Here is an 18825-nt window from a genome sequence, read left to right as displayed (position 1 = left end):
CAGTATTTTGTGATAATTAAAGAAGGACATGGTTATTAGAGTGAGGGGAAAGATGAGGGTTCTAACCTGGGAGACAAGATGGAGAGTCACACCATCAACAAGCTCACACACATCTGGAAAAGCAGAGCAGATGCAGAAATAGGAAGGGAGAGGAGTGGTGGGCACTGTCTGGGACGTGCTAAGTTGTATACAGAAATCACACCATGTGACAAAGCCCCTTCATCATTGTATACAGGCATCAAAGTGCTTTCACACGTCACTACTTCTTTTTGATCCTTAAAGTTTGTCACCATTATATGTACGTATTAGGAGTGAAATAAGCACCGTTGAACTGATAACAAATTGAAAAATCAAACCTACTGTGCAATGTTACGGAAAGTATCAATGTGGAAAACAGATCTGCAATCACTATTTAAAAAGCAGGGGAGAGGGATCCCTGGGTGGCGCAGTGGTTTGGCGCCTGCCTTTGGCCCAGGGCGCGATCCTGGAGACCCGGGATCGAATCCCACGTCGGGCTCCCGGTGCATGGAGCCTGCTTATCCCTCTGCCTGTGTCTCTGCGCCGCCCCCCTCTCTGTGTGACTATCATAAATAAAAAAAAAAAATAAGGAAAAAAAGTTAAAAAATAAATAAAAAAACAAAAAGCAGGGGAGAGACTGGCACACGTTCAGTACAACATCCATTGCAATATTTTAACTGACCAATAGTTATGACTGAGCACCTTATAATGTGCCTTGTCCCAGTTCAATTGCATAAGCATGGAAGTGATGATCAAACATTATTTCTGTGAATGGATTAAATTCTATAGTTTCTGCTTCTTCTTGCAGAAAATAATGAACTCAACCTTGGAGTTAAAATTACCACTAAAGGGAGTTTTCCCATATACATCAACCATGTCAAGACCTTAGAGACAGCATGTAGCTAGGACGGGATGCCATGTTCAAATCAAAAGCTTGGTAGTTACATTTTTTTCCCTTATTCTTTACAACTGGAGAGCCTGGAGAACTTTCAAAGAAAAGCACTGAAAACACTAAAACTTGAATGGTTCTTAAAGGACAAAGAAGAAATGAGAAATGGAAATATTTTATCTTACAGAAAAGCAAAGGATGAGGGAAAAGGCAATGAACATTATTCTATAAGGAACTAGGGATATACTAGAAAAAAAGGCACTTCAACTAGGGCAATATTTGCTCTGGGGAAAAAGGTTATTACAAGAAAGGGCAATAAAACACTGGCCCAAGTGGCCAAGTGAGATTGTTCAGGAACCACAGCCAGACAAGGAACAATCAGTATCAGCTACACAAGCTCAGCAGTAAAGACCACCAGGGTGTGCATACCACTCCTGTGCTGGTGACAGCCCAGTAGAGTTTCTGCTCCTTGATATCAAGGGTGATAAACTCCAGGTGTTCAAGGTTCCCAGTGAAGAGAACTTTTGGGAATGTGCCATCCATGTTAGCACTTGCAATCTTGGCAGGAACACCACTGTCTGTTCCTTGGTCCGACCAGTATAGTTTCCTATAACCAAGAAAAACACAGGCATTTCATAAAACAGACAGTTTCATTCAATATATAAATGGAAAAAATAAGAGTATTGATCATCCTCAAAATGTGCACAATTCAATGGAGGAAGTCTGAAATGTTAATATCTTGAGACATGCAAAGTGGAGGAGTATTTAGCTGGCATTCTATCAATGTCTATATATTTCCTAGCTATTATTGGGGAAGAGGGTATTTAAAATGGTATCTAAAATAGGATGTTAGCATCCTACATTAGTGAGGGATACTTTACCTTGGTTGGATGGGTTGGAAGCTTATGACTAAGAAAAAGCCTACACCAATGGTCAATCCCTTTTAAAGAATCACACACTGTGCACTGTGAAGGACAAAGCTGATGTAAAAGTTGTCAAAAGTCCCTCCCTGCTCACCTCTCAGGCCAGTTATTTAATCCTTCTCCAAATCATCATCTAGTACAATCCCAGCTACTTTCTTTTCTGATTTCTGTGATGAAAAATGCAGTATTACCCACAAACCCTAATTGTCACACAGAGTTCCCAAATCCATAATTTGTTAAAACTTCGCTAAAATATATGAAGGGTTGTTTTCCATGTCATTTGTGGGCATACCTTCTAGATTTGAATCCAAGTGTCCATTCCTTTCTATCTCATCTGCTGCCATAGCCTAGGGAGACAATCCTTTTATACTCTTTCCCCTGCAAACCCCTTCATTCCATCCCAGAAATCTCATCTTCAAGTCTAAACTTCCCTACTTCTCAGTTTTCAAGCTCTTGACATTCTCTGCTTTGACCAAACTCTCCCATCTCTTCCCTGCTCCTATTTTATTTCTTCCATTGAGCTTGTTCTTCACTCTTAAAACTCACCTGCACTTCCAAACCTTCAGTCCCTCTCTGCCTGGACCTAATACATAACCATTTTAGCAACATCCTTATTTATTTTCTTGATCTCCCATTGTGCTTATCTTGCTAATCTCTGGCCCTGAGTTCCTGTCATAATTTTCTTTCTCCTCTCAAATTCCAGGCTACCAAAAGTTTGCTGGACGAGGTCACAAAACTTCAGAGTTCACTAAAAATTTAAGCTACCTGATATTAACTGACAAACCTTCTCCCTAGCTGAACACCTTCTCCTAACTGGTCTCCCTGCCTCTGGCCTCTTCCACTCTGATCCTGACCCATCTTTCTGAAATACAAATTTGATTCTATCATTCCCTTCCTCCAAATTCCCAGCTGGCTCCTTATTTCTCAAAAGAACAAAGTGCAACTCCTTAGCATGGTGACTTCAAAGTCCTTCCAGGATTTGTGCCCAGATGCCTTTAGTTTCCATCTTGTCAACCACCCCTAACTTGAACACTCTGGTTCCAGACCTCCATGCCCTCATGCGAAACGCTGAAATGCTTCTGCACCTTCACTGCTCACTTGACCTCAAGAACCACTCCCCAGTTCCAACCTATTCTCTACTTAGGGGAAGCCTTCTAATCCTTCAAGTTCTTTTTTTTTCTTCAAGTTCTATTTCAAATGTTATCTAGTCCAGCGTTGCTAATTTAAAGAACATAGAGCAAAACACAAATTACAGCCTTCATGCTAAATATGACTCAGAGCTATTTCTCTTTCTCATCCAGATCTGTATTTTTCAAAGGGTTGGCATATGAAACCAAAAAAGGTCCTAACTTTGAAATCTTCCATTTTATCAGGCATAATATTAACAAGAATGGTGCTGCATGGAAAACATGTGTCATTTATGAACACTCACCCATTAACAGGGTCAACAGTTATGCCAACTGGACTACCAACTCCAAGAGCTGTCCCATCATTGGTAATCAGTGTTTTTCTGTATCTGACATCTCCCGGGAGTTTCAAGACCTGTAGCACAAAATCATTTATTAGAACTGAGTTTCATAAGGGGAAACAAAGAAAGCTGAGATGAAGGAGACCTTACACACACAACAAATTCCAAAGCATGATTAGAAATGAATGGGAGGGTTTGTGTGAGATTCAGATAATCCCTAATTGCATTTCAGGGCTATGAGGAAATCAGCTCAATAGAAAGTGAGTATGAAAAGCAAAATCAGCCCTCAAATTCCTATTTCAATTCACCTCAAGTTTCAGGAGAGGGAATTTATATAGATAAAAGAAGGATTCAAATGAGTAAACATACAGACTCATTGCCTGAGAGAAACCACAAAAATGTCTTCAGAAAAAGATACAGGAAAACACCGGAAAGCAAATGGGAGCCCCACAGCTCTCTGGCATCCCAATGATGGCCATGGCACCCAGTGGCCCATCACTGTAAACACAGTTGACCAAACAGTCCGAATTTACTCAAAGTGAATTCTGTGCCAGGTTCACAGCGAGAGTTACAATGCAAGAGTTCAAATCCCTGATCTTCTAGATGTGACTGAGGCAAGTAAATTCACTTCTCTGATCTTAGTTTCTTTATTAGTAAGATGTGGATGATAATGGCACATTTTGCATAGAGCTAAGAGATAATACATGTAAGGAGCTTAACACAGCGCCCAGTGTTGTGTTTCCAATCTTTTTTTTATTGGACACTTATCATTATGTAACAGACATTATATTAAGCATTGTTGGATCAAATCCCCACAATACGTCTGTGAGATAGATGCTCATATTACACAGGATGAAAGAGGCCTCGGGACACTTACTGACTTTCTCAGGGTTATCTATTTTTAATTATTATTGCTGTACTTGTTTAAACTAATGTTAATAGCATCCTGAAACATCACAGAAAACTATGGGTTACTAGAATAAAAGCAGTTTTTTATAGGAATAAGGCTATTCTAACATGCACTTAAGAGAGTCTGAGAGGAGAAGCAGCTAGTAAGAAATTATAAGATGTATGTTGATTGCTGATTTGCATGAAGGTTTTTCTATAAAGTTGCTTTTTAGATTATTTGTGTATCAGTGTTTACTTTTCTATCTTTGCCCTCTTTCTGCCTCTATATGTATTTTTCCTCCCTCCTTCTCTTACACACACACACACACACACACACACACACACCTCTTTAATCCGTCACTCTTCTCTTTAAATTTTTTATCTCTCCTGTGTGGTATCTTTCTCTCTTTTTAATTTGCCTCTTTATGTCAAAATTTCTCTCCTTTTCCAGGGCCTAAGGATCTTTTTAGTTCAAAGGAAAGCTCTTTTGCTTGTTTTTTGGAATATATCAAATTCTCTCTCCCACAATATTCTGTACGCCTCTCTTTTCAGCTACAAAATTACATTTAGTGAATGGGAACACAGCTACCCCTAGTGGAAAACAATTTATTCAGTATTTCTTTCAATCTCAAATTTGAATTAAATATGAGTTACTCTTATGCTGGGGGGGATATTATTCACGTTAAACAGTAAGTGATCACTCTGTGCCCTCACACAATCTAACATTCACCTGGGTCACCACTGATATCACCAAAGGAGAAAAATCAGTAAAAAACACTAAAAGGGCAAATTACCTTTGCATCGTTATTCTCATAGGTCCTCGGTGACTATTCTAAATATATTGGTGGTTTGAGGGAAACAAGGACTCTATATTGACATGATTCCTTGGTGTCAAGAAGTACTTTTAGTTACTGATACCCCATTTTACAGATATGAAAGCAGAGGCTCAGATAAGTTAAGTAAATTGTCCAAGGTCAAATACTTGTGAATGGATTTCCCCAGTCTTTTTTTTATATCTGAGTCTTTATCAAGTGTTTTTCTCTGCCTGGGAGGCCTATTCTCTACTTCTTCAGTTGGCAGAAATGATCATCTTCCAGGATGCAGTTCACAAGTAACTGGTTCTCCTGTCATTTCTCCTCTGCCCCTTACCCATATACACATTCGCATGCACACAAATTCACACACTCACTCCACAGTTATTCCGTTACCCAGTGCCTTTTCATTGTACCTAATACTGATGGAGGAAACATGTTCCCAGCTTTTGGAAAACTATCAATTTAAAAGGGAAGTTCCCCATTTACAAAGCAAGAGACCAAAAAACAAGGGTAGGAACATATTAATTGTCATTCAGAATGAAGATGTACCAAGCAGATGTGCACTTGGAATTAAGGGTTTGAAGCAGTCAACTATGCCAATGTTTTGATGGGAGAGAGATATTTTTACTTGAGGTTATGAAAAAACACCTCTTGTCAGTGTCAAGGGGGGTTACAGCAGGCGGAACTCTGGAAGTTCTCATTTATAACAAGGCAAAGTCAGAACACTGCCTGGGAATCAGGGCAGTGAAGCTGACCATTGAAGCCAATTTCTTGAATTATGTAAAATTCAGGTTCTTATCTGAACAACAAAGGGCTCGAACCAGCAGATGAGCCTCCAAGAGTCTGTTCATGTGAAGAGCTGACGATTCTATCTGGCTTGAGATATTTCAGAGGCTAGCAATTGTAGGGATTGCAAAATGTCCCCCTCGTTGTGAAATGTTTACTACCATTGCCTCCCCTCGGGAATGTTGTGAAAATTTAATGAGACCCTGTTTATGGAAGGACCTTTGTAAACTGTAAGCACTGTTCTGACCATCAGAGAAGCACTTCCCCTGTCCAATCTGCTCTAACTCAGCCACTTGACTATATGCGCCTTCCTCGCCTTCGTTCAGCATCTGTCTTTCTGATTACTCCACAGAGAATCAGTTGAGCAGCAGTTGCCTCTGCCAGAGCAGTGAACTGTCACTCTCCAGAGCCTTGCTAACGAACTGCCCCACTCGCAAGACTACCCCCCCATCCTTCTTTAGAAATTTTCACTTTCAAAATTAGGAATTAATAGTTCCTTACATGTTTTAACTTTTTCCTAGAATGGAGCAAACCAATACTAGTTGAGTTACCTCTGATTTACTTCATGTGATTGCATACCGGTACCTCATCTAGAATTTCTTCTGGGAATTGAAGTAAAAAGAACACTTATTATGACGAGAAAAGTATCAAAGGAACTAGAATCAGGTTTCAACTTTCTGTTTCACTGTTAGAAAAACTGTATGGAGCCATAGAAAGATTTCCATCTTAGAACAGAGGTAACCTATAAACTTGGTTTGGACTGAAATAGTGTTACAGACTTGATGAGTAAAGATAGGGAAAATTTCCTACCTACCATATTCTTCCATACGTAATGCTGAATTCCTTAGGAAATTTTTCAATTATCTTTTTATATATTTTTACAGACTTCTAAAGTCCTTTTATATGAACAAATTAGTATTGATGCCTAGGAGGAAAATAAAATAGAGGAGTAGAAAGTTCCAATAATTTATTTCTAAGGTGGATTTACTCCTCTACTTCTAAGACTTACAGTTCATACAGATAGCTCCTCCCATTTGCTTCCTGCAGAAAAATAATTTCAAAATCTAGGAGAGCATATCCTGAGAATAGCTGTTACATGCATCAAAAACCAGGGTTCGTATGAATAGTATTACGGAATTGTTACCTCAATTGATGGAGTTCCAGGATTGGTGTAATAAAAGTTTCTTGATATCCAATCTAAGGCCAGGCTCATGGAAGACCCCAACCTCGACAGAGAAACTAATACTGTCCTGTTGGTGCCATCTGTCTTTACTCTGTGAATTTCACCCTGGAGAGAAAGACAAGGAGAGGTGAGCTATTTCATGGCCACAGCTTCTACATAGAAGCGCTTTCTTCTCTGCCAGCTGCTATGTTTCTCATTTGTAAGAGAGGGGTAAATTCTCTTTGCCCCTTCCCCATCCTCACAGCTTTCTCCTCCAAAGGGTGAGCTCCAATAGAAAGGGAACCAAAGGAGTGTTCTCTTTATCCTGGAGGCAAAGATGCTGATGAAGACCCCAGCAGCCACATCAAATGCTTTCCTGGAACTCCTTCAGAGAACTACTGCATTTTGTCTTGAGTTATGATCATTTTTATGTTCATCCAATATCTTCTACTAGCCTAAAGCTCCTTAAGAGCAAGTTTTGTTACTGCTTCTTCTTGGTATGTATTCTACAGCAGAGGTCATTAATTCAGTGCGGAGCAAATAGTAGGCACTTAATAAATACTTGCTGGCTGAATAAAGTAATAGTCAATAGCTTAAATGTGCTTATTATCTGATCTTTGCTCTAGGCCAGCCTCTTATATCCACCCTTCCCTGAGTCAAAAAAAACTTAGTGGTACTATATGTTAATTAACTGAATTTAAATATAATTAAATTTTTAAAAAAACTTAGTGGCAAATTAATTTATTTCTGGACCATTTCCCTTTTATCCACCCAGCAAAAGTTTGCTTATAAAGAAGGCATTGGTGCAGGTAGGTTCTTTTGAAGAACAAGTTATACACTTTGAATGTTACTCAAAACTTACTGGATTCTCAACCCAATAGATGAACTGCTCCGAGTCATCAAATTCAACATCATAACCGTTCATCACCCCTGCTATGGGGACCATAGCATCATTGCTCTTCACCTCAGGATTAAGGGAGATTCCAAAAATTATACTGTGTCTTACGGTTATTAAGAAAGGTTGATCATCTGTGAAAATAGAAGAATATCAGTCAAAATTATATCCCATTATTCCCAGACATGTAGAGTAATGGAAGGCAGTGGATTGTTATCTCATAGGATGAGATGACCTTGCAGCTTTGCAGCAATAAATATCATAGATGGTACATATTTCATCAGACAATCTAGGGCCTTGGATCAAGTTTCAGAGGGCTGTCAGGGCATCAGGCCTCCAACTCTACATACAATGCTCCTGGACTTCCTCCTGCTCCAGGCAGATGAGTATTTACCTTATTCTTCGTGAATTCCTTGCTTATGCTAAAAAAGCATCTGTTTGTTAAGCATCACAATTTGCCATAGATAAACCTCACTAGTACCCAATAATTCACGAAAAAGAGAGTTGGATTTGGGGGGAAAATGTGAAAGAAAACATATGGACTATTCTTGGTGAATGGAAATGTATTAGTTTTAATATCATCAAGTGGGGCCTAGTGTTTATTACACACTTTAACTACTAAATAAATCCCATTTATAATCTCCCCAATTGTTGTTTGACCAACGGCTATCTTCTGCACTTGATTCTAACTCCCAAAGGGCAGTAACTATGTCTGATTTACTATCATATCCTCAAACCTGACACGTAATAGTTGCCAATAAATATTAGCTAACTAAATGAATGACCACGTAAATGAATAAATGGATGCATAAATGAATATGCAAATACAGTCTTCTAAAATTCTCAAGAGTGGGGCATGTAGGTGGCTTTGGTCAGTTGGGTGTCTACCTTCAGCTTGGGTCATGATCCCAGGGTCCTGGCATTGAGCCCTGCATCGGGCTCCCCACCTCGGTGGAAAGTCTGCTTCTCCCTCTTCTCTCTGTGCTCTCTCTCACTATCTCTGTTTCCTTCTCTCAAATAAAATTTAAAAAACTAAAGTATATAAACAAACAAAAAGTTCTCAAAAGTATCTCTACCTTGCAACTTAAATATCCTGATAATTTCTTATTCAAACTATCAGTTCACTTAACCTCCTTAACAAGAAATAAGATCCTTTTTCAAAGATAATCTTTATCCTAGCTATAGTCTCTTTATCAAAAAATCTAAATTGATGAAACTCGTGAGTGGGGTTTTATTTATACTTATCTCTAAAAAGGAAAACTGGAATGAGAGTTTTGTGGTATGAAGACATCTACATAAAATATATCACAATTAAGCAAAATTAAAATGATTAATCATTGCATAATTTTCATCTGCTAAAAATGATGTTTTCATTACTTTAATAATCTGGAAAGCTTAAGATCTTCAAAGGGATTACTTTGGTTCTTTACTTATTTTAACACCTTAGCTTTTCCTTGTTCCTGGTGTTTCTATTACTAAAAATAATTTAGCATTTATTAACCTACTAAACATTTAGAGTAAATATTGCCAACAATTAATGCTGCATATTTTACAAGTTCTACAATATACAGCATTAAGTCTTTTCCAATAAATCTGCAAAGTAGTCTTCTACTGAGTCCAAAGCAGCTTGCAGGGGCTATGTGAGAGTTTAACTCACAAGTCTGTTCTCTCTCAACTGCTCCACATTGTCTCTCTTCTGAACAAATGCAATAGCCATAAATAATCACCCCTATTTATTGTGAATATGTGCCACATAGTATGCACTAAATATTATCTCATTTGATTTATCTCCCTAAAGCTTCATAATCTTGTTTGTTAGGTCATTATCTATCCCCACCCACCAAACTTTCAAATAAGGCACAAAGAAATTAAGCAATTTAACCAAGGTCACAAGGCCAGGTCCTCAGATTCCAAAACTTATGTTCTTTTTTTTTTAAGATTTTATTTATTTATTCATGAGAGAGACAGAGACACAGGCAGAGGAAGAAGCAGACTCCATGCAGGGTGCCTGACATGGGACTCGATTCCAGGTCTCCAGGATCACACCCTGGGCTGAAGGAGGCGCTAAACCTCTGAGCCACCAGCTGCCCCAAAACTTATGTTCTTAATCACTACTCTACAAAAAGTTCAGGCCAAGTACTAGTTATCGAATGTCAAATTACCGCTCATTCCATTTCATTTAACTGCAGTAATATAGTTATGAAAACTATTAGGAGTTTGGATGTCCCTTGAAATTATATTAATTATATTAAGATATTTAATTATTTATTCATTTTTTATTTTAATTATTTATTTTCCTTTTGCCGAAGTCTCAACCAAAGCTCTGTTTAGGGCATATAAAACTATATCCAGCAAACATGGGCCTTCTGGATTTGTCCAAGAAGCTCTTCTCTCAAGCTCTTTGGCCACTATTCCTTTGTAAAAGGGCTGTGTCTCGGGCCCTTGATCTGATTACTGCTGGTGTATTTGAGAGGGCTGCCCACTAATGACCGTTTATGGGCAATCAGCCAGAGGGTGGGGTGTCATTTAGTGCTGTGCTGACAAAAGGTGTGAGAGACCAAGGTCAAAAACGATGCCAGGGTAGCGCTACATAAAGCTGACCGTTGAGACAAGTGGCATAAAGGAGGGTACACTTTGTGGGAAACAAAAAAGGAGTGATTTTATGATACTATACAGCAATAAAGGAGCAAATGGCTGAAAAACACTGAAGCACTGAAGATGGAGCAAAAAAGGTTATTGGAGGGCTTGTCATTCACTCAATAGTCACTGAGTGCTACTGCATGCTACAGGCAATGAACACCTATGAACAAATCAGGTGGAGGCTTAATCCTCAAGGAACTTAGAGTCTACAGAACAAGGCAAAGTATATAGACTCTTAGGATTTCCAATGATAATGGCCTCAAAGGAAGCTGCACAGAAGTACCTGGGGTTGGATGGGTAGGATTTCAGGAGGAAGTGACTTTTAAGCCATCATAGGACAGCATGGCTCTCACTCTTTTGAAATAAAAATCATTTCTTCATTTTCATTCTTTATGTCATGATCCCATTCAGATTAGTGTTACAGAGCACAAAAGTACAGAGACAGCAGTCAGGAATGGGAAATTGGTGATGTAATTGAAGAGTACCATTCATTACTCCCCAACAAGGTCCTCTGTAATTCAGACCTTGCACTAACTGACCAGTGCCTCAACCTTTCCACCATTGTGCAAACAGTGTTTTCTTCTTACGTTGCACATAGTCACTGAAACAATTGCCTTGTGTTCCTCAGATGGAGTTAGAAACCTGTTTTGGATTTCAGGTTGTTTATTGTAGAGGATGCTGGGAGATGTTTTGGTTTGCTTCTTGTTTATGTATTTGTTTTTTGGCATTGTGGAGAACATATTTTCTCAAGAATAAAAAGCTATTTCATACAGAGAAAGTTCTGTTTTAAATTTTGTAACATGAAATTAGGAAAAAAAATAGCTCATAATTCCCTTACCCAACTATAACCACTATTTGTGCTCATGTGCATTGTTTTCCAGATCTTTCTATTCTTATTTTTTTTAAGATTTTACTTACTTTATTTAGAGAAAGAAAGAGCATATGAGGTGGAGGAGGGGCAGAAGGAAATGGAGAGAGAGAATCTCAAGCAGACTTTGTGCTGAGCACAGAGCCCATCTCAGGGCTTGATCCCACAATACTGAGATCCAGACCTGGGTCAAAATCCAAAGTCAGACGCTCAACCCACTGAGCCACCCAGGCACCCCTTTCAGACCTTTTTAATGCATATTTTTCGATGGCCAATACTGAACAGTATCTGCTTTTTCACTTAACCTTATCACATAATCACTTCCAAAGATATTCCAGACACTTGGTAAACAATATTTTAAAAGCTATTTAACTCGTAAATCAAGTAAAATGTTTTCATCCATAAATGTTAACAAGTCTTTTAAAGCTTCTTATTGAAAAAAATGTGCAACTTTGTTTTTAGTTAACATATATTGGCATTAAGTTACCCAACTGGTACTCAGAAATCAGTTGAGAAATGCTAAAAAAGTTTCACCTCAGTAAAGTCAGCCATGGAAAACCACTAGTGGAATTATTTGAGAAACAACAAAAGCTACTATTTAGATATCAATCACCATCAGATAGTAATATTGATTACACCAATCCTCAATGCACAGTTCAATGATCTTTGTGTGGTGAAAGAATGCTTTGTATCCAAAATGTCTATAGCCCAGTTTAATCTTCTGCTGAAAGACTCGGAGGACACACTAAATTAAACAATGTCAACAAGGATTAGGTGTATAATAAATCTCTGAAGAAAAACAGCAAATGCCAATCCCTTTGTAAGCATTACCAATAATTAAAATCTTTCATCATGAAAGTATCATTGCAAAATATTATATCTTGGTGGAATTCAATTTTCAGTAAGCCTACATCTGCAAAATCTGTAAACACCATTAATTTCCTGGATTCAGCATAAATTTTCCACTTGAAAACTATCTTTCCCTCTAGACTAGGATACAATTTTAGCTTAAGAATTTTTATCATTAAATATTTAATTTTAACTTCTCTGCAATCATTTTTGTCAGTACCAAACCATATTCACTCCACTGAGAAATGAAAAGAACTTGTATTTAGAAAAACTTTTCAGATTTTCAAGCAAAAGGTGAATGACTTTTAAAAAGACTTTATTATGTATCTAGTACATACTCTGGCAGAAATCTCTTTTGTGGATTAACTGTATCTTTCCCTTTTGTTCTTACTCCCTAAAGTACTTTAGTATAATTCTCTGCATACATTTCTATCAACCTAGTAAAATATCTAGGGTGAGATGAAGATTAAATTGCTCCAATAGTCACTTACATCTTTCACACAAAGAAAACTCATTTTTAAACTACCAGATATTAATTACTGAAATTGGTGTCAGAAGACCTATGCTAGAACATTCATCATTGACTACGATAACAATAAAAACGAGATAAGGAACCTGGAAAATAAAGCCATATACAAGTGTCAAGAAGTTTTACTTCTTAAGTACAGAATTTGGAACTTCCTATTATCATAGCTTGTCTAAGTATAACCAGGTAAGAGAAAATGTGAGGTTAAAGATTATTGAATCACATGCACACATAATATGGGCTTCACATACAGAAACTATGTTATAGCTGAGATGTTCACTTCAATCACCGCAGAGAGCATGTACTCTAGATACTTGCTGAATCAAAGGGAACACAGCACACGTTCCATTAGCAAGTGGCTTGAGATGACACTGCCTTGCTAAACTATGGAGAATTCCACTTTCAGGGCACACATAAAGGGCATACTGTACCTTTCAAGCACGTCACAGAATCATGAGAAAGACTCCATCCCGAAGGACAAGCACAGGAATAAAGGTGTGGCCTCTGTGAGGAAAGTAAGCATAGATGGCTGCAGGAGGAAGAAGCACATGAATTTTCACCTGTAATAGAAAAAGAAAAGAAGAAAACATTAGTGAATGGAAGACTTCCGACATTAAAGGGTACAAAATGATCTGATCAAGAAAACGTGGTATATGCACTATAATATCATTCAGCCATAAAAAAGAAGAATATCTTGCCATTTGCAACAGCACGGATGGACCTTCAAGGTGCTTACACTAAGTGAAATTAAGTCAGAAAGAGAAAGACAAATAGTACATGATCTCACTCATATGTGAAATCTAAGAAAAACCAAATTCATAGAGAGAACAAATTGGCGGTTGCCAGATGCATGGAGTAGATGGTGGGCAAAATGGATAAAGGTGGTCAAAAGGTAAAAACTTCCAATTATAAGATAAATAATCCTAGGATGTGATTTACAGTATGATGACAATAGTTAACAATACTGTATTATATATTTTTAAAGTAGTTAAGAGAGTAGATCTTAAAAATTCTCATCATACACAAACTTTGTAACTTCATATAATGGTGGATATTCACTAAACTCATTGTCTTGGTCACTTCATAATATATATATATATGTATTAAGTCATTATCTTGTATACCTAAAAATACAATGTTATATATCAAATTTCTCCCAACACAAATAAATAAATTAATTTTTAAATGTGCAGTCATGCTGTTATTGTCCTCCCAAAGACCCCCAGTTGAGACACAAGTACATTAAGTTACCTCTGTTGGTATGGCTTCTTTTTTTTCCTAAACTGCTCTACTCATCATGATTTCAACACAAGATTCATAAGAGGAACAAAAGAGAAATGACTTGCCCAAGGTCACAGACCAATCCTGTCTATAACCAGATTATGAACAAATAGCCACTGAGTAACTCGGAGCTTAGTAATAGAAATATGATGCCAAATAATATGTGCCTCCTTGCCTGATCTAAGAGATCTTTTTACAGTAACTGAAATCAATGTGCATATTCCCTTTGTGACCTTGACATTTTACCCACTGTGGTCCAAGTTTTGGACAGTAATCTTTAGATAGTAATCTTTTATTTTTCTATTGATGACATCTTTGTGTGTCTCTGCTTTTTAAAATAAGGGATCCTTTTGGCGGCTCAGTGGTTGAGTGTCTGCCTTCAGCTCAGGGCATGATCCTGGGGTCCTGGGACTGAGTCCTGCATTGGGTTCCCCACAAACACCCTCCTTTTCCCTCTGCCTATGTCTCTGCCCCTCTTTGTGTCTATCATGAATAAGTAAATAAAATCTTTTCTAAAAAAATAATATAAGGGGGTAGCCCCAGTGGCACAGAGGCTTAGCGCCACCTGCAGCCCAGGGCGTGATCCTAGAAGACCGGGGATGGAGTCCCACGTCAGGCTCTCTGCATGAGGCCTGCTTCTCCCTCTGCTTGTGTCTCTGCCTCTCTCTGTGTGTGTGTCTCTATGAATAAATAAATTTTAAAAAAATAATAATAATATAAGGGATCCTGTGTACATCCCAAGCTCACAGGATGTTCTCTAGATAGATCTTTTATGTTCTTATTACACATGTTGCATTAGATTCATTAATTCATTCATTCACTCAAATAATGTTCACTATGTACCAAACACCATTCTAAGCAATGACAATACTGTAAACATGGGGCAGATATTCTAACAAAGGGAGACAGAATTAAACTCATAAATTATGTGATTTTAAGATGTGAAGGTAATGAGCCAAAGAATTAACGAGAGGGGTAAGCTATTTTAAATAGGGTAGTCAAGGGCCACCGAAGAACATTTGAGAGAATCCTAAATGACACTGAAGAGGCAACTCAAGCAGAAATCTGGAGGAGGGGTGTTCCAGGTAGTAGAAAGGACTGCTGCAAAAATTCAGAAGTAGGAAGTAGCCTGGTATGCTTCTGGACCAAAATGAAGTCCAGCGTGGCAACAGTAAATGGAGAAGAGACAAAGAAAAAAGGCCATAATTCTGAAGAATGATGAGAAAGCACTGCAGGGGTTGGGGAGAGTAGTTGTTTGTTTTTTAAGAGAGAACATTAAATGAAGATTCATCGACTCATCCCTCTTCCCACCAGAAAGAACACTACCAATGCCAAATTTTTAAATGACTTCGCCACACACACCATACATTTATGATGACTTGGAGTGGCTGCATCACAGCACCTACAGGGCACTGGTGCCATAATAAATGAGTCCTGAGACTATCACAGAGACAGTAGCCAATTGCTGAATAAAGCGACACAATTTATATCTACTGTTGTTACACACAAGATTTTAGTTTACTGAGGTAAATAAAAGTAATGGAAATGTTAGGACTGGGGTGGTTGGAAAATAAAGGAAAGAAAATGTACTGCCCAAACAAATAGGTCTGCAACATTGTACATTCAGCATTCCCAGAACAAGTGTTTTCCAAGCTAATTCCCAGGCAGATGTCTCTGTATTACTTACCATCTGGTTGTTTCACAGGATGAACTGCAACAACCCCAAGGGGCTGAGGAACATTATGAATTATGACTGACTGGTTCCCACCATGCCACTTATTGGCTTGAACAACCTGATAAGTAGAGCGGTCTGTCCAGTACACAGAATCTTCAAAGAGAGTTAGGGCATAGGGATGTCGCAGAATCTGTGAAGCCAAAGAGAACAATGAGACTTTGCCCAGAAATAAAAACCAAAGTGAACAATGTAGGAAAGGACATCTGCCCAAGAAGATGGGTTCCTCTTTAGCATTTAATTATTTAATAAGGACATGGGGAAGTCATTGTTCGAGAGACAAAAAATGCACTGCTTAACCTATATATATATATATATCCCATTATATCACTCTAAATTCTTTCCCCTATGTGTGTCATTTAGTCTTTCTTTTTACTCTGGTAATTATACTGGGCGTCCATTTTTCAAATGAAAGCAACATTGAAGTGCAGAAATTAAGGTCACTCATCAGGATCCATTATTTCCAAGCCTTAGTCCCCATCCCATTATCACTACCCTTTATCCAGTGCAATTTCTGCCACTCATAGATTCATATGAACCCCTGAAGGTAGGGAGACCCTGGCAAGTTCCCTTAAAGCCACAGAATTACAAACAATGACAATTTTATTATTTTTTAGATTTATTTATTTTAGAGAGAGAGCATGAGCAGGAGGAGGGGCAGGGGAAGAGACAGAGGGGGAGAGAAAGAGAAGACTCCCTGCTGAGCACAGAGCTCGATGAGGGGCTTGATCTCAGGCCCTGAGCCACCCTGGCACCCCAACAATGACAATTTAATTTTTTTAAGATTTTATTTATTCATGAAAGACACACAGAGAGAGGCAAACACATAGGCAGAGGGAGAAGCAGGATCCGTGTGGGGAGCCTGATGCAGGTCTCGATCCCAGGACCCCAGGATTATGACTTGAGCCAAAGACAGACGCTCAACCACTGAGCCATCCAGGTGCCACAATGACAATTTTAAACTGAAGTCAGTGGGCAGCCCAGGTGGCACAGCGGTTTAGCGCCCCCTTCAGCCCAAGGCTCGATCCTGGAGTCCTGGGATCAAGTCCGGTGTCAGGCTCCCTGCATGGAGCCTGCTTCTCCCTCTGCCTGTGTCTCTGTCTCTCTCTCTCTCTCTCTCTCACTCTCTCTCTCTCTCCCTCTCCCTCTCCCCTTGTCTCTCATGAATAAATAAATAAAAATCTTTTTTTAAAAAAATTAAATAAATAAATAAAGGTCAGTAACAGCTTTTGATAATACATTATTTTCTATGTTTTCCCATTTAACTTGTGAAAATAAATTCACCAGAATTTTCTGCATAAAAATTAACATATAGAATTGTTGAATCAGCTTCTCCCTCTATGTCTCTGCCTCTTCCTATCTTTCATGAATAAATAAATAAAATCTTTAAAAAAAGAAAAATTGTTGAATCAACGTTGAATACCTAAAACCAATTAGAGTTGTATATCAATTATACTCCAGGGCAGCCCCGGTGGCGCAGCAGTTTGGCACTGCCTGCAGCCTGGGGTGTGATCCTGGAGACCCGGAATCGAGTCCCACATCGGGCTCCCTGCATGGAGCCTGCTTCCCCCTCTGTCTGTGTCTCTGCCTCTCTCTCTCTGTGTGTGTCTATGAATAAATAAATAAAATCCAAAAAAAATTATACCCCAATAAAAATATGAAATATATAACAAGCTATGATTTAATTGAGAAATCCAAATATAAATTATTAATTTTTGCTCTACACTTTTTTAAGGTGTAGAAGCAACAGAATAGCATCTACCAATCCACTAAATCACACAAACTATTCATCTTTCCTGGACATACACAATCTGACCATGAACTAGATTAAAAATATTTATTTTCCTTTAGTATGAAAAGATGGATTGGCCCTCATTCCTGTTGATATTTCCTAGATTGACCTTGTAATGTCTAAGACACAATAATTTCTTACTTTTCTTGTTACTCCATATGATTTCAACTAAGCCGCTCTTGTGGGCTCAGTTTAGTTTTCCTCAACACTAACTTACCAAATCACTGGCTATCACTTGTCTCCGATGCTGTCCATCATAATCACAATAGTCTATGTAATCAAGATAGGAATCTAAGAAGTAGAGCAGTCTGTTGGGGTAGTCAATAGTAATGCCACTGGGCCAGAAAATCTTGTCCTGAACAATAACAGTGCGCAGACTGCCATCCATGCTGGCTCTCTCAATACGAGGGTGATGGCCCCAGTCAGACCAGAACATCAAATGGTCACTGTGAAAAGAAATTAGTTACCAGTTGGAAAGGATATATTTCAATATGGAAAATAACCACCATTTTAATACAACATCATCTTTATGTTCTGTTTAAAATAAATCATCTCCAGTTCAGAAAATCTGTACAGAGTTTATTTCCTCTGAGTGTCACAAAGTAAAACTGTAATCATAATGCAGTCATAAGCCATCTGGGTGTTTCTAAAATGTTCATAAAACATGCAGTACATTATGACAATGAAATGTCTCAATGTCTATTCATGTTTCTGTACAATCCACGAATACTTGATCTGGAAAAATCCATCTGGCCTTGTTTATCTACCCTGTCATTTTTTTAAGATAAGAGTCAATTTATTCATCATCAGAGATCTCTCATAAATTTCATAATACTTTACAACATCTAGGAAGTCTACGTTGCATCAAGCATAATTTGCCTAACTCACAATCCTAGAGACAAGAATCTAAGTTAGAGAATCTTAATTCAAGGAAAGAAACAATCCAAGGTTTTGAAACACATAGAACGTCTCCTTCCCTTTAGGACCAGCAGGCAAACATTTTTCTTCCCTATATGACATAAAAGGGAACTCTAATAAACAACATGAAACTAGGGCAGACAAATCTTGCTTTTTTTGTTGTCATTTAACCATGATGTATCAAAGCTACAAACTGGCCCATCTATGGAATACTGTTGTGTGCATTCATTAGAGACCTAATGATATAATTCTACAAAAATCAGTTCAATAATTGTATTACCAAGCTAATAAATCAATGTGTTCTTAAAGTGAACAACCAATTGCTCTTATGTACTTTATGAGGAAACAGATAAAGGAAGGATACCAATAACTCCC

The 18825-nt window shown here is 38.2% G+C and overlaps 1 protein-coding gene across 2 annotated transcripts in view; it reads right to left on the bottom strand.

Moving 5' to 3' along the window:
• Positions 1-18825, bottom strand: part of LRP2 (LDL receptor related protein 2) — a 196404-nt gene that overhangs the window by 75230 nt on the left and 102349 nt on the right. For both annotated transcript variants that reach the window (XM_055307717.1, XM_055307718.1), the window contains exons 29-35: positions 17750-17978; positions 15696-15873; positions 13159-13287; positions 7812-7978; positions 6932-7075; positions 3263-3372; positions 1337-1514 (exon numbers count right to left, since the gene is read on the bottom strand). In XM_055307717.1, the coding sequence (XP_055163692.1) occupies positions 1337-1514; positions 3263-3372; positions 6932-7075; positions 7812-7978; positions 13159-13287; positions 15696-15873; positions 17750-17978 (1135 nt within the window). The remainder of the gene's footprint in view (positions 1-1336; positions 1515-3262; positions 3373-6931; positions 7076-7811; positions 7979-13158; positions 13288-15695; positions 15874-17749; positions 17979-18825) is intronic.

This window comes from Nyctereutes procyonoides, unplaced genomic scaffold, assembly GCF_905146905.1.
Source record: "Nyctereutes procyonoides isolate TBG_1078 unplaced genomic scaffold, NYPRO_anot_genome, whole genome shotgun sequence".
NCBI lineage: Eukaryota > Metazoa > Chordata > Mammalia > Carnivora > Canidae > Nyctereutes > Nyctereutes procyonoides.
This window is presented reverse-complemented; position numbering and strand designations above follow the sequence as displayed.